Source organism: Pezoporus occidentalis, unplaced genomic scaffold (genome assembly GCF_034315485.1).
Source record: "Pezoporus occidentalis ecotype Australia unplaced genomic scaffold, CSIRO_AGI_Poc_V1 ctg92, whole genome shotgun sequence".
In the NCBI taxonomy this organism is placed as follows: Eukaryota; Metazoa; Chordata; class Aves; order Psittaciformes; family Psittacidae; genus Pezoporus; species Pezoporus occidentalis.
In genome coordinates this window covers 973365-994037 of record NW_026916284.1, presented here as the reverse complement: position 1 = coordinate 994037, position 20673 = coordinate 973365, and the positions used below count along the sequence as shown (strand labels likewise).

At 59.6% G+C, this 20673-nt stretch overlaps 3 protein-coding genes across 8 annotated transcripts in view; 1 reads left to right on the top strand and 2 right to left on the bottom strand.

The window, feature by feature from the left end:
* LOC134157043 (adenosine receptor A3-like) overlaps positions 1-7227 on the bottom strand; it is a 122566-nt gene extending 115339 nt beyond the window's left edge. The window contains exon 1 of one of the 2 annotated variants that reach the window (XR_009962163.1): positions 7113-7227. The gene's annotated coding sequence lies outside the window, so the exon portion shown is untranslated. The remainder of the gene's footprint in view (positions 1-7112) is intronic. The other variant, XM_062605593.1, reaches the window with a different exon arrangement.
* ETNK2 (ethanolamine kinase 2) lies at positions 2802-11045 on the top strand. The gene is made up of 8 exons (XM_062605538.1): positions 2802-3063; positions 6199-6458; positions 6758-6895; positions 8433-8575; positions 8676-8759; positions 8899-9059; positions 9692-9765; positions 9916-11045. The coding sequence occupies exons 1-8, from the start codon at positions 2848-2850 to the stop codon at positions 9986-9988; spliced, it is 1149 nt and encodes a 382-aa protein (XP_062461522.1). The 5' UTR covers positions 2802-2847; the 3' UTR covers positions 9989-11045.
* A 393-nt stretch (positions 11046-11438) lies between these two features.
* SOX13 (SRY-box transcription factor 13) overlaps positions 11439-20673 on the bottom strand; it is a 34352-nt gene continuing 25117 nt past the window's right edge. For 2 of the 5 annotated variants that reach the window (XM_062605521.1, XM_062605523.1), the window contains exons 2-14: positions 18003-18204; positions 17263-17368; positions 17011-17097; positions 16249-16421; positions 15727-15795; positions 15480-15594; positions 15318-15403; positions 15075-15234; positions 14798-14907; positions 14600-14696; positions 14380-14523; positions 13349-13565; positions 11439-13259 (exon numbers count right to left, since the gene is read on the bottom strand). In XM_062605521.1, the coding sequence (XP_062461505.1) occupies positions 12998-13259; positions 13349-13565; positions 14380-14523; positions 14600-14696; positions 14798-14907; positions 15075-15234; positions 15318-15403; positions 15480-15594; positions 15727-15795; positions 16249-16421; positions 17011-17097; positions 17263-17368; positions 18003-18203 (1827 nt within the window). In that variant the 5' untranslated portion in view covers position 18204 and the 3' untranslated portion in view covers positions 11439-12997. Of the gene's footprint in view, positions 13260-13348; positions 13566-14379; positions 14524-14599; positions 14697-14797; positions 14908-15074; positions 15235-15317; positions 15404-15479; positions 15595-15726; positions 15796-16248; positions 16422-17010; positions 17098-17262; positions 17369-18002; positions 18205-20673 lie in introns of those variants that run through there. The other 3 variants (XM_062605518.1, XM_062605519.1, XM_062605520.1) reach the window with 3 other exon arrangements.

The following is a 20673-nucleotide window of genomic DNA, read 5'->3' as shown; positions in this document are numbered from 1 at the left end:
GTTGGACACAGGGGCTTGGAGCAAGCTGCTCCAGTGGAAGGGGTCCCTGCCCGTGGCAGGGGTTGGAGCTGGAGGAGCTTTAAGGTCCCTTCCAGCCCAAACCAGGCTGGGATTCAACGAAATCAGGGTCTTTTCAAACAATGAACGCAGTCTTTCTGCAGAAGATGGGATACCCAGGCTTCGTCCGGCTTTCCTAGGGGAGGTCAGGAGCATGGGGAGGGGAAGGTCCCTGTGGGTCCGATGGGGGTGGCTGAGTCTATCCCAGCTCCTGGCTCTGTTTTCCTGCCCGTTGGCTCCAGCTCACAGCCAGAGGCTTGTCTGTGTCCTGGCCGGGTGCAGCGATGCTCAGCGGGAGCACGCTGGTGCTGCCAGCCCCGTGCCAGCTGGAAGGGCAGAGCAGCGCTCCCGGCTGGGGGCTGACATTTCCAGTTCCACGGGAGAGCTGCAGTGCTTCCAGCTCCAGCCCAGCTCCCCAGTGCCAAGCACTCTGCAGCACTCACTGAACTGAACCCACGAGGCTGGAAAAGCTCTTTCAGCTCATCCAGTCCACCCGTTCCCAGCACTGCCAAGGCCACCACTAACCCATGGCACTGAGGGCCTTGTCCCCACTGTGTGTGAGCACTTGCAGGGACGGTGACTCCACCACTGCCCTACTTGGGGCACCTTTGGGGCAGGAATTGTTCCTCAGCTCCATCTAAACCTGCCCTGGTGCAGCTTGAGGCCGTTTCCTCTTGTCCCATCCCTTGTTCCTTGGGAGCAGAGCCCAGCCCCTCCTGGCTCCATCCTCCTCTCAGGCATTGTAGGCAGCGATCAGGTCCCCCCTGAGCCTTCTCTTCTCCAGACTGACCCCCCCAGATCCCTCAGCCGTTCCCCATCACACTTGTGCTCCAGGCCCTGCACCAGCTCTGGTGCCCTTTCAATGTCTCTCTTGTAGTGAGGGCTGCAGACCTAAAACAAGATTTGAGGGGTGGTCATCTCCAGGTTGACCAGCTCAGGTGCTGTGGTCCACATCCAAGCCCTGTGCTGGGAAACGTGCTGGTGCAGCAGAGCACAGCACTTCCTGGAGCAGAGCCTGGAGCAAGGCACTGATCTTGCAGGATCATTTCATCCTTGTTTTCTGCAGCCAGCACTGACTGCTGATGAATTCCCTGCACTGCTCCAAGCACAGGCTGACACCAGCTGCCTCTCACAGGGATGTTTGGGATGCTCCTTCCAGCATCCAGGGAAACTCCACTTGGAATTAACTTAAGCCTCCTGTGTTCTGTCCTACACAGCAAAGGCTCTGGTCTGGAGGAGACTCGGATGGATGTGAACCTGAAACAAGTGACTTAAGGCCCCATGATGGCTTCTGCCTATAACAGAAAATGGTCCGGTTGGCCTAAAATAGGGCTTTTATTGGTGGTTCCAGGTCTGTTCCTGTTCAGCCCGGTTGTTTTCAAGCAGTGGGAGGGAAATCAGCCTGGGCTGCTGGCAGTGCTGCTCCGGGGCCCCTTAAGCCAGGCCATTAACACCTCTCATCGCCTGCCAGGCAATTTCCTTGCGGCTGCAAACCCAAACCCGCAACCGCCCCTCGCATTAACTCGGGTCTTGATTATGGGCGAGCAATTAGGCCAGGCTCAGCCCAGCAAAGCGCTGGGAGCAATTAATGCCCATCCGATCCAAGCTGACAGCGCTCGCTCTGTATTCAAAACCATGGGGAATTGGCCAGGTTCATTTTAGTCCCCTCTCCCTTAAATGATTTTCCCCACGTCTCCAGGATCCATTTAGCTGGTTTCAGCTGTGACATTTCACTGTTCCAGCTACGTGTGGTTGTTATTTCCTCTGATAATAAAGCCTGGTGGGAGTGGGGTCAGCGTGGGGAGGGGGATCGTGCTCCATCCGTAATTAAAGATCTTCCCCTCCCCAGCCCATTTCTAATTCCCCCGGGGGGTTCAGTGCTCGGTGGGTGACACTCAGAGGCGCCGGAGTGGCTGGTCCAGGGGCTACGCAGCTCTCCGGGAGCGCATCCCTGGTGCAGCATCTCCATCCCTTTATCCTAGACCCCAAAGGGATGTGGGGCTGTGTGGACCCCCCCGGGATGGCTCCGGGGATGATGTGGGGAGGGGGAAGCATCCAGGCGGGGGTCCTGGGTGCGGGTTCCAGTGTGGATCCCGGGTGCAGATCCCGGGATACGTGTCCGGGTGCGGATCCTGGAATGTGGGTTCCCTGGTGCGGATCCTGGTGCGGGTTTCCCGGCTGCAGGGTCCCGGTGCGGATCTCCGGGTGCGGATCCCAGTGCGGATCCTGGGGTGCGGATTCCGGGGTGCGGGTTCCCGGTTGCAGACCCTGGTGCGGGTTTCCCGGTTGCAGGATCCCGGTGCGGATCTCCGGGTGCGGATCCTGGAATGCGGGTTCCCTGGTGCGGATCCTGGTGCGGGTTTCCCGGCTACAAGATCCCAGTGCGGATCCTGGGGTGCGAATTCCGGGGTGCGGATCCCGGTGCGGGTTTCCCGGCTACAGGATCCCGGTGCGTATCTCTGGGTACGGATCCCAGTGCGGATCCTGGGGTGCGGATTCCGGGGTGCGGATCCCGGTGCGGGTTTCCCGGCTACAGGATCCCGGTGCGTATCTCCGGGTGCGGATCCCAGTGCGGATCCTGGGGTGCGGATTCCAGGGTGCGGATCCCGGTTGCGGATCCCGGTGCGGGTTTCCAGGGAGCAGGATCCCGGTGCGGGGATCCCGGTGCGGGTCCCGCTGACCTCACAATGCGGGCGGGCGCTGCCGCGGGGGGCGGGCCGGTGACTCATGGCTTCCCAACGGCGAGCGGCTCCTCCCCGCGGCCGCCGGCCCCGCCGCAGCCCCCGGCACATGGGCCGCGGCTCCGGGAGCGGGGAGCTGGGGATGGCCGAGCCGCCCGGCCGCTGCCCCGACTGCCTGGGACCGGAGCGGGGCGGCGGCAACGGGGGGGCTCCGGCCGTGCCCCACCTCGGCATCGCGGTGGACGAGGGCGACGTCGTGCCCGGGGCTCTGCGGCTGGTCCGGGAGCTCAGACCCGGCTGGGAGCCGGGCAGGGTGAAGACCAAGGTAAAGCCCGGGGTAGGGGGGGAAGGAACGGGCAGCGCGGAGACCCCCGCTCCAGCCTCCCCATCCCGGGGGTCATCCAGTGGGGGGTGCAGGGTCCACCCGAGGGCGGTTGTGGGGCTCCCCGCGGGGTGCAATGGGGGGGTAGGAGGTGCACATGAGGGTGGGTGTAGAACCCAGCGTGGGGGGCTATAGGAGGTGCCTAGGGGGGTGCAACGTCCTGTCCCCCATCCCCAGTTCTCCCCTCCACTCTTGGATGTGCAGAGGTGCGATGCCACCGACCCGCACCCCCCCGGCAGGTTTTGGGGACCCCCTCAGCAGTCAGTGAATGCAAGTGTGTCCCCATAGGGGGACATAGGTGGGTGAAGGCTGGGGGGCTGCATCGCTGGTCCCTCCACATTCACCTGCAGGTGCTGCACCCCTACCTGCACCCAGCGCTGCCCGCAGGAGTAGCAGGTTGTGCTTGGGTTACTTGTTGGCTTGCACCTTTGCCAGGTTATGTGGGCTTGAGCATGTATCCGGATGGGAGCTGGGATTTGGAGCTGGGATTCAGCGCTGGGCTCCTTGCATGGGACAGGGTTTGGCTGTCCAAAGCTGGCAGGGATTGGGAGAGGGGCTTGCAGCTGCCTGAGATGGGAATCCCTTTCCCCCTCTTCATCTCTGCCCAGGGGTGGGAACACAAGGCTGGTGGTGCCTGTGCTCTCACCACGCTCTGGCAATGGGATTGTGGAGGTGGGTGCACATAAACACACACACGTGTGTGTGCGTGTCCTCCAGAGTGCTTGGAGTGTCATTAAAAACCCATTAATAGCCCCGTGTAATTAAACACAAGAGGCTGCAGGAAAACACATATGAAAGGGCAGACGGCAATGGGCAGGAAGCTGGGAGCTGGAGGTAGTAGGGGCAGGAAATGGGGCTCTGTGCGGCCCCGAGCACAGACCTCGGTGGCAATGGTTGCTTGGGAAGGACCCAGCTCTGGTATCCAGGCTGTCTCCGGGCATCAGAGGGGGTCAGTGTTCAACAGCAGCTTGTGTGTGCGTGCGGGTGCTTTTAATTAAAGGGAAAGGGCAAAAAAATCCCTTAGGAGCTGGGGGGAATCCCTCCAGTTTGGTTTCCCTTTGCTGCTCTTGAAAGAGCTGCTCGGGAGGGGATTGGAGCCGTGCTCTGGTCCTCAGCTGGTTTCTATTAGAGTCCCCTTCACTCTCCTCCTCACCCTGGAGCTATGCCCAGCTCACACCACATCCTTGCCTGGTGCCGGTGCTCAGCTGCTGGCAGGGGCTATGCCAGGGACATGGAAAACCCTCCCGGTGCTTGGGGCAGGGGATGGGAGATGGGGAAGAGGATGGGGAAGAGGATGCTCCAGGCTGTGCCCGCTTCCCAGGGCTCCTGCTCGTCATCCTTGGAGCTCTGTCCTAGGCAGGAACACCTCCACAGGGATAAAGCACAGGCAAATCCATGAGTCAGCCAGGCACGCTCCCTGGGAAGCACGCACTCCTCCATCCCTCAGCCAGCAGCAGTGACCTGGAGCCAACCCCCTGTGAGCATTCCAGTGTGCCTGCGCTGTTTTTAGCCTGACTTTGGCAACAAGGTGCCCTGCACTCCTGTTCCCCTTTTCCTGCTGCTCCGCAGCTGTAGAGGGGAAGGATTTGGGCTGGTGGCAGCGGCCCTGCTCCTAGCTGACTGTGCTTTGGGTGCATTAAGGAATAGCACCGGGCATCTCCCAAGAGGCCTGTTCATTCCCCGGATAAACCAGGCGAGCCCCTGCGTGCTGTGTGCAGGGTGCTGGCAAGCCACGTGTGAGTCTCCAGAGTGAGTGGCCTGGAATTCGGGGGGGGGAATAAGGCTCAGTAATCCCGTTAAACCTACGGGAAGGGGCTGAGCAGCAAAACAAAGCGGCAAAAGGGCTTTGCAGGCAAAGCAGCCCCGAGTGCCTTGACGTGGAGCCGTTCACCTGCAGCTTGATGGACGCCAGGCTCAGGATGCGTGCATGGGCTGTGACATCTCCTGCTTGCTGGATTTCTGGCCTCTAGGGACAGGATAAGGAGGGGACAGAGCCAAGCGTGCACTGTGGTGGAAACAGATTATCTGCCCTGGGAAAAGCAGTTTGAGAAGGCCCAAGGAATCCCACACCAGCCGAGGGGCATCAGCACCGTCTCCCTCTGGGTGTTCTCATTTCCACTGCTTTGAGTTTTGAGTACACCCTATATATAGGCACCCTATAGAGGAAGGAGAGCGAGCTGCCGAGTGGGATGTCTAAAATTATCCATCCCACTCCCAAGCAATGCTGCTGCTGTAGCATGTGCCCTCACCCCCCTCCTGCTCCACCACATCACACCCGCTCCCAGATGGGATCAAGACAGCAGCGTCATGGGGTGCAGCCTGGCCTCAGTGCCACGTGGGAGCCGTGTGGGGCTGAGCACCCTGCATGGGGGTGACGGGGCAGGGGTTTCCTGTGGGGTGGCAGAGCCTGGACCCCTCAGTGCACTGGAAGCAGCTGAAATCAGCAGGATGAGGCCAGGAGCTGGGCGCAGGCAGCAGGGGTGGCAGCAGCCCCTGCATGTGCGCGGGCAGGAGGCCAAGCCGGGGTGACGGGAGAACAAAACTCCCTTTCCATCTGTGAGGAGCCATCAGAGCGATGACAGGAGACGTCCCCAGCAGAGACATCCCTGCCTATCAGTGCCCCGGCCCCGCGGGGAGGGTCGGGAGGAGGAGATGGGGATGTGTTTGCTCCGTGGTGTTTGCTGTTGTGGTTTTATTCCCTTTCATTTGGTGCCAAAAGATTGACGCTGATGTTTTGGGAGTGATTCCCGGGGCCGTGCGGGTGCCAAGTGTGCTGGATGCACATCTGGCCCCAGCTATTCCTGAGCTCCCAGGTGGAAAACAGCAGGATTTCCTCCCAGAGCACCAGCTTGGTGCAGCTGAAGCCTCGTGGCCCCATGCACAGCCCCAACTCATACATCAAGACCTTGCAAACTCACACCCCCGCTGCTATGGGTGCAGTTGCTTCGTGCTTCCTTTCACCCGTTCCCTGTTTCTGCCTTCCTCCATGGGGTCTGCTTGGGGGGAGATTCCCCCCCACACCTTGCTGACGCGGCAGGGATGTACAGGCATCGCCTCTGCCTCCCTTCTGCCCTGCAGCTCTTCACCGATGGCATCACCAACAAGCTCGTGGCCTGCTACACGGATGAAGGGATGGTGGACGCGGTGCTGGTCCGTGTCTATGGCAGGAAGACGGAGCTCTTTGTGGACAGGGACACGGAGCTGAGGAACTTCCAGGTGCTGCGTGCCCATGGCTGCGCCCCCGACCTCTACTGCGCCTTCCAGAATGGGCTCTGCTACCAGTTCCTGCCAGGAATAGCGCTGGGGCCCGACCATGTGCGGGAACCCCACATCTTCAGGTGAGCAGGGACCCCATGTCCTTGGGTGTGCAGGGCCTGGGATGAGCCATGGGACAGGGGAAATGCTGCTTCTCCACACGGAGGGGTTTGCTCCTCTCTTCCAGCTCTCCCCCTTGCTGCCTTTGCTCCAGACATCACTGATGTGCTCAAACCTGGGTGTGCTGGGTGATAAAGGAGCCAAAGCACAGCTGGGTTTAACTCCACGTTGGAACTGGATGAGCTTTAAGGTTCCTTCCAACCCAACCACGGTTCTATGGTGCAGGGTCACCTCTCACCCACACGTCTGTGTTTCCCTCCAGGCTGGTGGCACAGGAGATGGCCCGGGTACACGCCATCCATGCCAATGGGAGCCTCCCCAAGCCCATCCTCTGGCAGAAGCTGCACAAATACCTCACCCTCGTGAAGACGGATCTCAGCCCAAAGGTATCCAACCCCAGGTAAAGGCAGAGGGATCCCAAAGAGCCAGGCTCTGGCTTGGGCATCCGCTGCCCACCCATCCCTAAGTCTTCCAAGCACAGGACTGGGGGGAAGAGCCCCAGGTCCCAGGTAATGGTTTGTGCTGCAAGGGATCTTAAAGCTCCTCCAGCTCCAACCCCTGCCACAGGCAGGGACCCCTTCCACTGGAGCAGCTTGCTCCAAGCCCCTGTGTCCAACCTGGCCTTGAAAGGGTCATGGATCCAGCCATGCAGCCGGATCTGGATCAGGATTACTCCATGAGCTAACTCATGGCCAAGCCGCAAGAGCTGGTGGGATGGAGGTGTCTCCGTGCACCCTCCAGTGCCCTTCCTCCTGCAGTTTGGGGGTGACCTGTGCTGTGTTAGAGCAGAGATAGCTCTCATCTGCCTATAAACAGCACCCAGGCAGGATCTGGCCTGAGCCAGGGACCTGCTCTAATAATTATCCTCTAGGAAGGGTTCTATTCTAGGAAGGGTTTTAAGCCCTTCCTACAATAAGTTCAAGCTCAAGCGTTTCTTACGGTGGGGATCTGAGCAGCAGGGCTGAGCTGATGGTAGAGATGCTAGAAAACTGTTATAGGTTGATGCAACCAGTATAGGTTGAAGCAGCCAATATAGATTGAAGCAGCCAGTATAGATTGAAGCAGCCAGTATAGATTGAAGCAGCCAGTATAGATTGAAGCAGCCAGTATAGATTGAAGCATCCAGTATGGATTGAAGCAGCCAGTATAGATTGAAGCAGCCAGTATAGATTGAAGCAGCCAGTATGGATTGAAGCAGCCAGTATGGATTGAAGCAGCCAGTATGGATTGAAGCATCCAGTATAGATTGAAGCATCCAGTATAGATTGAAGCATCCAGTATGGATTGAAGCAGCCAGTATGGATTGAAGCAGCCAGTATGGATTGAAGCAGCCAGTATAGATTGAAGCAGCCAGTATAGATTGAAGCAGCCAGTATGGATTGAAGCAGCCAGTATAGGTTGAAGCAGCCAGTGTGGATTAGAGCAACCAGTTCCCACTTCAGACCAGTTCATCCCATTGCTGGGTGCCTTGGGTTCATGCCAGGTGACTGCTAGGGTGTCTGGAAAGGGTTCGGGCAGCCCCAGGAGGTTGTGGAGGTGAATGAACCTGATGGCAAGCGAATAATTAACCTGTCCCCTGAGCAGGACACAGCAGGTATCTTTGCTGCAGCCTTTACCCAAGTAGGTGATCATTAACCAGCTCTCTTCCTGGAACTGGAACGTGGGAGAGAGTACGTGCCCTGGCAGAGCACAACGCATTCCCATTGCTTGGGGGTTAGTTGGGTGCTTTGGGAGTTCTGGGGGCTTGGGGCTGGATGCGGATGTTAGTGGGGGGAGAAGGGAAGGGAGCTGCCCTGTGGCATCCCCCTGGGTACCACGCAGCCAACCCTGCCTTCCTCCCCAAAAATGGCCTCATTTACCCTGCTTTGTGCCACTGATGAGGGAAGCAGGGAGGCTCCCCATGAGCAGAAGTGATTCCACCCCATCCCTTTCCCCAGCCTCCAGCAGGATGTGCCCAGCCTGGAGGTGCTGGAACAGGAGCTGGCCTGGATGAAGGGAACTCTCCCCCAGCTGGGGTCCCCCGTTGTGCTTTGCCACAATGACCTCCTCTGCAAGAACATCATCTATGATGGGACACGAGGTTTGTGGCGGTGCTGGAGGGGTCTGTCCTTCACCCACCTCCCCAGGGCTGGCAGCTCCATCTTCAGCCCCTCTTCCATCCCCTGCCTTTGCCTCCACAGGGCACGTTCGCTTCATAGACTATGAATACACCGGCTACAACTACCAGGCTTTCGACATTGGAAACCACTTCAATGAGTTTGCAGGTGGGTTGGGCTCATCTCCATGGCACTGAAGGTGCCCCATAGGTTGTGCATGGGGAGAGCCCAGTGGTCTCATTGCTTTGCCCTGGGGAAAGGCTCCCTTCGTGCCCCCAGAGCATCACTGATGCTGCTCCCCTCGCAGGTGTGAAGGAGGTGGATTACAGCCTCTACCCCAGCAAGGACACCCAGCTCCAGTGGCTGTGCTCCTACCTGCAGGCCTACAAGCAGCTCACCCAGGGCAACCAAGGGGTGTCCGAGGAGGAGCTGGAGGCTCTCTACGTGCAAGTGAACAAGTTTTCTTTGGTGAGTGGTGGAGATGGGAAGGAGCCGGCATCGCTTGAGGGCTGCCCATGGGTTGGGTTCCTCTGCAGGTGGGGATGGAGATGCAGGAGCCAGCTTGGGAGCTCTGGGGGCACAAGGCTGCCCCAAAGAGCCTTGATGCACCTCAGAGGCCCTGAGACCATGGGCTGGGTCAAAGATAGCACTGGGTGCCTGCCAACCCACTGACACATGGTGAGGGACCGTGTGTTTCTGATAGCTGTGGCCTCGGGCCTCCCTTCAGAGAGGCCAGGCAGAGCCAAGCATGAGGAAGCCCTCTTTGGCTCTATCTGCCCATGGAATTTGCCAGTCTTCTGGAAACTTGGGGTGTAACACCGGCTGGTTTCCTGGCTGGAGCTGCAGACGCAGAGGCTGGTACCCTGAGCAGGCTGTGCAGCTCTTCAGCATCCCTCCTGCTGCATCCCTCTCCTTGGCTGGGACCAGCCTCTGGAGGGTATCAAACCAAACACATGGGCCATGCCCAGCTGGCTGCCACCCCGTGTCCTGTCATCACAGCCATAGGGCTTCTGGGACCTGGCCAGGAGAAGCATGAGCAGCTCATCCCGCAGGCAAGGATGTTCTGTGCCCATTCCTGATCCTTGTTTCATCTGTTGCAGGCATCCCATTTCCTCTGGGCATGCTGGGGCCTGATCCAGGATAAGTACTCTACCATAGACTTTAACTTCTTAAGGTGAGTCTGTCAGGGCTGGGGGGGGTCATTGACTCACAGAGCAGGTCAATGTTAAATGGCAGGAGCAAGAGGATCCCGATGGTCCCTCTGTTGCTGGAGGGATCCCCTGTGGCCAGGGGCTTCATGGGCATCCCTCTCTCCTCTCGGCAGATATGCAAAGCTAAGGTTTAAACAGTACTTCAAGATGAAGCCGGTGGTCACAGCCCTGCAGGTCTCTAAATAGCACCTCCAGCCTCTGAGACCCTGAGCTATTTTGTCCTTGCTGCATCCACAGCCCTCGCATCCCCCTCGCCCCATTCCCAGCCCAGCCAGGGAGCGAGGGCAGGTCCGGATGGTGGGAAGGGGGAAGAGAGGAGAGCTCTGCCCCAGCCACCGATGAAAGGAGACTCTGGACATTGCCTTGACTGGACCACGAGATGCTAAGAGAGGACCACGGCCTCGGAGAGGCCCCCGTCTACGTGAGGAAGCCTTTACCACCGCCTTAACGTCGAGCCCCGGTGCCCGGCAGGTCCGTGCCTTGCTGGCACCGCTGCTGCTCCGCCTGGCACCTGGTTTGCTCCCTCTGTGCTGACCCTGAGGGGGGAAAAAGGCTCCCCCCCATCTGCTCAGGAGTCCCCAGAGCTGCCCAGTTGCTTTTGCTGCCCAACGCACCCGCTTTGCCTTCGCTGCTCCCTTTGTCCCCATTGCCCTGCCTGCTCGGTGCCACTTGGGCTCCCAGCCCCAAAGCAGCCCCTCTGCTGGGTTAAACTGATCCTGGCCTTGGGGCTGTCTCTGAGCATAGGACCCTTTATCATAGCCCCAGCCATGAGCTACATGGGCTTGGGACCAACCAGTGTGATTTTGCTGGTGGGTGCCTGCACCCTCTGTTGTGCTCTGCTTTTGCTCCCTGACTGCCGTCAGCTTCATGGCTTCCCCTGTAGCATCCCAGCTCTGCTTTCCTCATCCTGCCCCTCACACGTGCATCATCCCTGTGGTACCCACGTGAGGGGCAGGAGGCTGAACAGAGCTCATCCATTCCATGAGCTGGGCACTTCATCCCCTCTCAGTACCATCATGGGCGATCCTGGCCTGCTGAGCACAGTCCAACTCATGCCAGTGGTTGTGCATCAACTGGGGGAGTAGAATTGGCCCTCTCTGCCCCTACCTTGGCTGCTCAGCAAGTGGTCTGGGGACAAGGAGCCAGTCCCCCCCACGCAGGCACCCACCCAGCAAGAACCAGGACTCTTGTTGCATCTGGTGTTTTGTCTTGGTGCAAAATAAAAGCTGCTGGTAGCTGGAAATGGGGCTTGGCCCGATCCATGGGGACTGGTGCAGGAGCAGGCGGAGCATCCCTGGGGATGCAACTGGACCTTTATAGCTGGAGTGAGCACAGGGAGGGAAGATGAACCCCAAACTTGCTGCCATGAGAGAGGGAGGGAAGGAGAAGGAGCAGCCTGGGGCACATCGTGGATGGATGGATGGATGGATGGATGGATGGATGGATGGATGGATGGACAGGGCAGGATAAAGGACTGAGCAACAGCACAAGTGCAAAGCAGGCAGGGAGCCCTGTAGGAGAGGGCTGTGCTAGAAGAGGGGCAGGGAAGGGGGGAAACAAGCACCCCCATTTGCCTGGGCTGAGAGCTCCCATCCAGCCCTTAGAACTCCCCAAAAGCCCAGACCCAGCTCTCTGCTCCAAAAAGTCACCTTTATTGTGGCAAGGGGTGTGGGAGACAGTTGTAAACAAGTATGTGAAATATACAGGTTAAGTTACTCGTGGTCTTATTAACAAAATAAAGCTCTATCTATATTTACAATCTTAAAAAAAAAGGGGGAAAAAAAATCAACAGAGGAACAAAAAAATACCCAAAGAGAACCAGAGAGAGGAAAAACTGCATCTTCATTGGGCACATCTGCTTCCAGCCCCCTCTGCAGCAGAGCGCATCCCACGCTTGGAGCTGGTACCCTTACCCCAGGGACCCCAGCCCCAGAGCAGCACAGCGATGGGGAATAAATAAAGCACTGAGGAAGGGCAGGAGAGGAGCAAGGTGTTTCCTGGCTGGGTGAGGAGGCAGGATGCTCCCTTGGATGAGCCATATCCCGATGGCAGCCCCATGGGATGCGGGGGAGCAGCGCTGGGGCCTGGATGCTGCAGAGCTGCTGCTCCGGCCCCCCACTATGGGGCTGAGGATGTGGGTCTGCTGCAAAGCCCCCACTGCAGGGTTCATCCCCCTGGTACAGCTCCTGCATCCCAACAAGGGATCCATGCAGTGTGGGGCTGCAGCCGGAGCTGCGGTTCCTGTTCCTCGCTGTTGCCACAGGGCGGTGCAAGGGCTCTGTGCACAACCGGACACTGCCTGCACAGCCGGGCACTGCATGGAACACCGGACACTGCATGCACGCATGCCGAGCTGCACCCGAACCCCTCCAGACCGCGCTCCGCCTGCAGCCAAGTGGGGTTTCTGAAGGTATCTTTTAATGGATGCTCTTTTTCTCTCCCTTTTGGGGGCTTCTGCACTGCAGAGCACAGGCAGAGCCTGAGACTCACGGAGCTGGGGGGCAGGAGGTGCCCAGGGATGGATGGGACACGAACCCACCACCGCAGCCAGGGAACAGGCACCCGCTTGGCGTGCAAAGCAGGCCAGAGCTGTCAGGAGCATAAAGGGCTCCTTGGAGCCCTTGGCTGGTGCTCAGGCCAGGAGGGAGCTAAAAATGGCTCCATGGGAATTTGCTGGCAAGCTCTAAAGACCAAGTGGGAAACACAGCAGGGAGGTCAGAGCAGGGCTGGGTGAGCGTGTCCCCATCCCGTGTCCCCATCCCATGTCCCCAGGCTGGCAGCTACCGCAGGTAAGGAAGGGTCTGTGTAGAAGACCCCTGGGTGATGCTCTGGAGGTTCCCCCACACTTGGATGCCCTCAGATCCCTCCCAGCATGACAGCTCAGCAGCCGTGGTACCCACATCCCATGTGGCCTCAGCTGCCTATGCCCCTGCTGATGAACCAGTGCCTGCCAGCTTGCCCATGGTGGGCACAGCCCGGCCATGCAGCACATCACTGCTCATCACCCCCCGCCCCGGGAACCCAAAATGCTGGGTGCCCACCTCCGTAGGACCTATCTGCAGGCAGGCAGCGGGGCCTCCTGCGTTCCTCTGCTCCCAGTGCAGCCCTTCAGCCGAGCCCCATCACATCGGGGGGGATGCTGCGACCTCCTCTTTGGTGGCAACCAGCCCTCCTGCATCCCCCCCCCGGCCCCGCTCAGTCCGTCAGCACCACCAGCTCTCCATCACTCTTGTCCTCACCCTCCGAGTCCTCCTCCTCGCTGTAGCGGAACATCTCAGCATCAGGCACCGAGTGCCCGTCCTCCCCTGCATCCCCTTCCTTGAGGCTGCGGGTGTTGACGATGACGGGCATGCTGGGCTCCATGCTGCGGGGCAGGTAGTGCTCCATCAGCTGCATGCCCACCGGCCGTGGGTACAACACGTCTGAGGAGCTGGGGGGCAGCTGGCTGCCCTGGGGCCTGTGGGATACGGGAATGCAGTCAGTATCCAAGGGGGGGGGATGCTCCTCACCCTGCTCCCACTCGGACAGGAGGATGGGATGCATTACCCCAGCACGTAGCCCTGCCGGGCATCCTGCCTCCGGTTCCTCATCAATGCCTTGTACTCGCCCACCCGCAGCCGTTTGCCCTCCACGATGCAGGTTCGTTTGGGTCGGGGCTTGTACTTGTAGTCGGGGTATTTCTCCAGGTGCTGCCGGCTCAGCCGGGCTTGCTCCTCGTAGTAGGGCTGCTTCTCCTGGTTCGTCATGGATTTCCAGCGGGATCCTGCATGGATGGGAGCAGTGGGGTCACGCTGACACCCTGCCTGCTGCGGTGACACCGGCTCCCGGCCAGGGCAGGAGTTAATGCATGCTCACACCATCCCCTGTCCAAATGGCACATGGACGGGCACACGGCTGCCCCACGCCCTGACCTCTCAACCATCCTCTCCAAGCTATGGTGAGGAGGTGCGGTAGCTACAATAGGCTGTGTGGTGTGGCTCGCACTGCCTGACCTTTATTGCCATTGTCACCAGCACCCTGGGCAGCACAAAGCACAGCCAGGGTGGGATTCACCCCCTCGGGGCTGCAGCCGGCCCAGTGTCCAGTTTTGGGGACAGGAAGACAAGCTGGATGTGCTTGGAGATCCTCAGCATTCCTGGTGATGCTCAACAGTCAACAGGACGCATCCCTGAGCATCCTGATGGGATTACGGAGTTGTGCAGGCTCGGAGCAGGGCTTTGGGCTGGGGACCTCCAGAGATATCCCCCCCATCACCTAATTCCTCCTGTGAGCCCCTGCGTGCCCCTTACCTGGTGCCCTTCACCCACTAGCATGACCCAGCCTCCCCAAGGAGCTCCTGCCCCACAAGCAGGGAGGCCCAGGTAAACCGAGGCACAGCAGCGGGCAAGCCCCTTGCCCATGGTGCCTGGGTGTCCTCCACCAGCTCCTTGCCCATGCATCATCCATCCTCAGGTATCAACCCCTGCTCGATGTGCAGCTCCAGCTGCTTAAAGCCACGGACGAGATGCAACGAGCAGCTCACCACCCATGGGGATGAGGATGACAGCCCCGCACTGCCATCCCCAGCACTCACTCACCCAGGATCTTGCTGATGCTGGAGTTGTGCATGTCCGGGAAGGCCTGCAAGATCTTCCTCCTCTCATCCTTTGCCCACACCATGAAGGCGTTCATGGGCCGCTTGATGTGGTTGTTGTTCCTGGATTCCGGAAAGTGCCGGGAGCCTGCGAGGGAAACCAGAGGATGCCAGGGGATGGAGCAAGCACCGGCTCACACCGTGGTGCTCCCAGCCATCCTCACCATCCATCTCACAGCTCAACAGGGCCTCATCCAGCCGCTGGGCAGGGGTCTCCTCCATCCGCTCCTTCACCGGGGAAGAATCCATCCCAACGTGGTCCTGCAGGAGAGCAGAGTCAGGAACCGGCTCCAAGCCCCCGGATGGAGACCTGGCTCTGGTCTGCGGATGGGGAGGTCGGGAAGGGGGACGGTGACCATCACCTTGCGGTAGGGGTTGCTCAATGATGCATCCATGGCTCCGCTGTGCCCGTGCAGCAGCTGCCGTGCGTCCTGGATGGCTTTGGTGATGGCATCGCCTTCACCCAGGAACCCTGGTGGGACACACTGCCACCATCAACAACAGCATCCAGCACCCCCATCCCACCCCAGCAACCACCACGACGGTGCCCACCCACCCCAGGGAGAAGGGATCCCAAGCTCCCCTGTCCCAGGGAGGCGGCACGGGACCATCCATCAGTGAAGGCAGTGGGGAACTCACCCAGAGGCAGGTTGGAGGGGCTGGTCTGCAGGTCCCTGGTGGCCCCATGGCTCGGTGTGAGGGACTGGCAGCCGCTCATCTTCAAACTGGGCGAGCTGGAGGCACTGGGGAGGTCGGATCCTTTGGGTTTAGCTGTCAGGTTCAGCGGCTGCGAGGTCTCCTGTGGCAGAGGGGACGAGGGGGTGATGCACAGCCCCTTTGCAGCATCCCAGCCCCGGTGATGGAGGGGGTTTGGGGCTGTACCTGCATCTGGAGGTGGCCCGAGCCGGCGGGTCTCTTCAGTGCAGGAGGAGGGGGACTGTGCAGTAACTGCACCGGGTAATCCACTGCTGGGGACAGAGCAAGAGGGGTTGTGGGGCCAGGGACACCCCGAGGGGCTGGGGCAGCCGTGGGGACCCCACTCACCTGGTTTGCAGGGGATGGGCTGGATCGGGAGCGCCAACTGGGAGTCGGGAGTGACAGGGAGAGGCTGGTGGCTGGGGGTGAAGGCAGGAATCATGACATAGGGCATGTTGACCTGCTGGAGGGAGAGGGGACGGGAGCAGAGAGAGCGCTGTGGGACACTGCGGTGGGGGCCATCCTGGTGCCAGGGGGCTGCAGTCACCCCTGCAACGGGAATGGGGACACGCAGAGGGGCGTCCCCCACCTTTACCTGGATCTGTTGCTGCAGGAGGTTGATTTTGTGCTGCTGCTGGATGAGCTGCTGCTGCTGCTTGGCGATCTGGCAGAGGGGAGAGAGCAGGGCTCAGCCCAGCACCCCCATGAGGGCTATGGGGAGGGCCTTGAGCTGCCCCTGAGCCCCTTCGATGGGCATAGGGGAAGGACAGCGTCATCCCCACCCGGGGGCATCCCATCACCTGCCCTTAGCACTGCATGGGCCACCAGAGAGGGCAAAAAGGTGTTCAAAGAGCAGAGAGCAGGAGGAACCCAGTGTGGTTTCATTATGCTAAAGAGTGCAGTTCCCATCTGCTTTGCCACCGGTGCTCCCAGCACCAGCGAGTGAGATGGGGGATATTTGGGATGAGGGTTTCTGGGCAGAGAAGTGATGCTGTCCCCGACACCAAAGCACCACCACTGCCAGGGGACCCTGTCCTGGTCCTTGCACCCAGAGCCAGCAGATCCCAAAGGGATCCCAAAGGGATGGATGGTTCCCAGGCTGCCCATAGGCCCCCACCTGCTCCTGCTGCTGCCGCGCCAGCTCCATCTGCTGCTGCTGCTTCTCGAAGAGCATCGTGGCCATGTTCTTCTGCTCCGAGTGGGCCGTCAGGAGCTGGTCCCGCAGCGTGGAGAGCTGGTTGATCATAACAAGCAACTGCAGCTCCTTCTCTGCCAGGCTCTCCTGGGTTCCTGTGGGAAACCAAGAGCTCAGGGGCTTGGGGAGGGTGAGCAGCACCGTGCTGCTGGGTGATGCTGCAGGTCATCATCTGCACCAGCAGGGAGAGGAGAAGGCTCCTGAAGGGGAGACCTTAGAGCAGCTCCAATGCCTGAAGGGGCTGCAGGAAAGCTGGAGAGGGGCTTGGGACAAGGGATGTAGGGACAGGCCAAGGGGAATGGCTTTAACCTGCCAGAGGGGAGACTGAGCTGAGCTCTTAGGCAGAAGCTCTTCCCTGTGAGGGTGCTGAGGCGCTGGCACAGGGTGCCCAGAGAAGCTGTGGCTGCCCCATCCCTGGCAGTGCTCAAGGCCAGGTTGGACACAGGGGCTTGGAGCAAGCTGCTCCAGTGGAAGGGGTCCCTGCCCATGGCAGGGGTTGGAGCTGGAGGAGCTTTAAGGTCCCTTCCAACACAAAGCAGGCTGTGGTTCCATGATCATCACCACTGATGGGTGGGTGCTGGTGGGTGATGCATGGCCAGGGAATAGCTAATGCTTGGGGAGGCATAAAGAGGTGTTCATCAGGGATGCTCACCCCCAAAAACATCAGCTTAATGTTGACCTCACCTTTCACTTCCTTGGACTCAGCAGTGCTCCTGCCCAGCAGCCGCTCCTTCCAGTCACTGGACAGTAACTTCTCAATGGTCGGCATCACTGTCCACACCGCAGGGACCGGCATCAGCAGAGCAGGGAGAGGACAAGTGAGGCTCTGCACCACGCTACGGGATGGTTCTTCCCATCCCACAGTGGGCATTATTCCCGTTTTTGGGAGCACACCAAGGGGCACAAAGGGAGAGGCCCCAGAGGAACCTTTCTCACCCTCCTTCAAGTTCCTGTTGAAGTCCAGCTTGTCCTGGCTGCTGACGGCCGGCTCGAAGGCAGAGCGCCTGGGCTCCAGAGCATCGCCAGCGGGCGAGGGGGACTCCTGCCACACACAGTGCTATTGATGGGGATGTCCCCAGGACGTGCTGGGACGATGGGATGCTCCAAGCCCTGCCCAGTGACTGCTGGACCAGGCACATTACCCCCAGGCCCGGCTTGAGAGCATCTCTGCTCTTCATGCTGGAAAGACTTGGATAGGGCTTGGAGCAAGCTGCTCTAGAGGAAGGTGTCCCTGAACATGGCAGGGGTTGGAGCTGGATGAGCTTTAAGGTCCCTTCAACCCAAACCAGGCTGGGATTCTGACTGTTTCCTAGAGGTTCCTACTGGTTTAGGCTGCCCAGCTCTGAGCTCTGGCCCCCACACTGGGAGGCAGCACAGGGAGGGCTGAGTTTGCTGCTCAGGGGGAGAGAACACCCAAAAGCCATGCAAAAGGGAAGCTGAAGGGATGGAGCATGCGTGGAGGTGACAGGGCTGCCCCAGGAGCATCAACCACAGCCAGAAAGCCCTGGGGGGAGCAGCAGGATGAGGAATAAACCAACCCCCCCTGTGCCAGGAGCCCATTGGGACCATGATACCCATTGGGACTACGATGCCCATTGGGACCACGATGCCCATTGGGACCACGATGCCCATTGGGAACCCATCCCAGTCTGTGTGTGTGTGTGCCACAGACCCACCTGCAGCAGGGCCTGTGGGTCACCGCTGTCCTTCGGTGGGGGCCCCGGTGGGTCACAGGGATGGGGCTCGGTGCCGGGGGCAGCCCCCGGGGGGGTCTCGTAGCCGCCCTCCTTCTTCTCCTCCGTCTTGATGGTGCAGTTCACCATGCTGCCCGCGCCATCGAGCTCCAGCGGCGGAGAAACGGGGCTCCTCATGGACATCCTGCGGGGCACAGGGGGCTTCAGCACAGGCACCCCTTTATCCAGCCTGTCCCCATAGCGGGTGTCCTGTGCTGATGGTTTTCCAATGGCAACAGACTTGGGTTTTGCCATGAGCTTCCCTAGCTCGGATTTGCAGGGATTCCAGGGGTTCAGATGGCAGGAGCCCCAGGGAAACAGACCTGTCACACATTGTGCTGTGAAGGGAATGGAGCAACAAAGTCCTAAGGGAAGTGACCTAGAGATGGGATTTAAGGCAAATCCTGGTCCTGGTACAGCTTCTGTGGGCAACCTGTGCCAGGGCCTCATCTCCCTCACCATACATTTCCTCCTTACGTCTTCCAGGCCCCTTCTGGCACTGGAGCTGCTCTCAGGTCTCCCCTTCAGGAGCCTTCTCTTCTCCAGGCTGACCCAGCCCACCTCTCTCAGCCTGGCTCCAGAGCAGAGCTGAGAACATCCCCAAGGCCCCCTCAAGCAGGGAGGAATAACGGGGAAAGGAGACCATTAGGGAAGGGTTTTACCCCCACCACTACCTGGATCCGGCTTGTGGGACCACAGGGGATGCTGAGGTGGGATGCGGAGAGAGCATCCTCCCCATAACCAGGACCCCTGCGCTCTGCTCCATCCTACACTACAGAATGAGTGCTGTGGGGTGGAGGGGCCGAGCCAAGGGGGCAGCAATTACACAACAAACAAAGCCCAGCTCAAGCTGCGAATTAATCAAACTGCTGAAAATAAAACCTTCCTCTCAGGAACTTCAAACAAAAGAAACGAAAACAACAAGGCCGGCTGGGTAATGAAAAGCCAGGGCTGTGAATAGGGGACAAAAGGAAGTGGAACAATGGGGTGTTGGACAAAAGCAATAAAGTAAAGGGAAGTGTGACAGCTCCACAATAGGGCACTGTGCGCGCCAGCCTTTCTGATCTTAGCGGGGCCTTGTTTAATCTCGGTTCCCTTGCCCTGTGCTGAACAAACCAGCGCTCCCCAGCCCCGCAGCTTCCTCCCATCCTCATCGGCATCGCCCCGTATCCTGCACCGGCCCTTCCTGCCCTGCATCACCTTGGCCAGGCCGTGGTGGGGTGGCTGATCCGTGGCCGCAAGCCCATCACCTGCCTCAGCCAAGGAGGAAGCTGTGCCCATGGCTCTGTTGGCTCCCAAAGGTGGGGTCTGCCCTGCCCCACTGCCCATCATCTGCGCTACAGGTGGGGAAACTGAGGCACTGATGCATGGTGCCTGCAGCATCGTGCCCTGGGTGCTTTCCTACATCAGGACCCGAGGATGCATAAATGGTTCCTCTTTCCACTCTTTTTGGGGTTTTAAGGGCAAAAAAAAAACCCTTTTCAATGCATCCTGCAGCTCTGCCCTGCAATGGGATGCTGCCCATGTGCCTGTTCTATGCTGCAGCACAGAGTGATGCCTCCGGTGCCTTCAGCCTGACAGGCACAAAAGCAGCATCCCACTCCTGCGGCAGGTCACATTCCCATTGTCCGGAACCTCCCGGTGCCAATGGAAGTTTACTCTTAAAATGGGGCCGGTACTTTAATAGGCTCTTTGAAAGGGGCCTCATTGTGGCTTTATCACAGGCTCTGCCAAACAAAAAAGGGAAGAAAAAGGAGAAACCAGCTCCGTTATCTTGTTACAGGGCTGGTGCTGGGGCTCAGGTGCTGAGCTCAGGGGCTGCCTGTGGCAGACAATAGGGATGGAACAATTGCTTTGGCGCTGGGAGCATAACGGATCTATGCCTTTAACATTCCCCATTAAATGCAGGGCCGAGGGGGAGGCAGGGAACGGTGCTGGGATGGACCAAGGACCAAACCGGAGCCATGAGTCCTTGGCGAGGGCCTTTTGGGGGGCACAAGAGGGACTCAACCCCACAAGCAACAAAACCCTAAAGCGCCCGTGCCCTGCGGGCTCCCTGTGCCTCCAAACCCCATCCCAGCAAGTCCAAGGGCCGGGATTCCTCGGGATGGCGACAGTTTCCCTTTCTCCATGCGTACCCACAAACGGCACGTCCTGCCATTCTCCGGGTGGCCGTGCCACCCTTCCTGCCTGCCAGCAGATCCTATCTGCCCCTCTGTGCCGCTGCACAGCGGCTTAAAAGCCCAGGGAATGGGGGTAAGGTGCTAGCAAACCCTCCCCCTGCCCGGCACCAGTGTGATGCTGGGGCCCTTCCAGGACCCAGAGCCTCTTCCCAGTGGATTGGGCAGCGCTGGCTTTGTAGAGGGCATCTGCCTGTGTCTTGGGCAGGGATGAAGCAGGAACAGAGGTTTCTGAAACCCAAGCTCTTTGCAAAGGTATCAGCACAGGAGGCCAGAGAGCCACAAATACACTGAGCCTCCTGTACTGCGACGTGAGGAAGAGTGTGAGGGCATCAGCGCGGCCACCTTTATCAGCCCCATCGTGCAGGAATAGTCCCACACCCTGCCCCATACCCCAGCACTCCCCCCTTGGGCTGATCCCACCCCAAGGAATA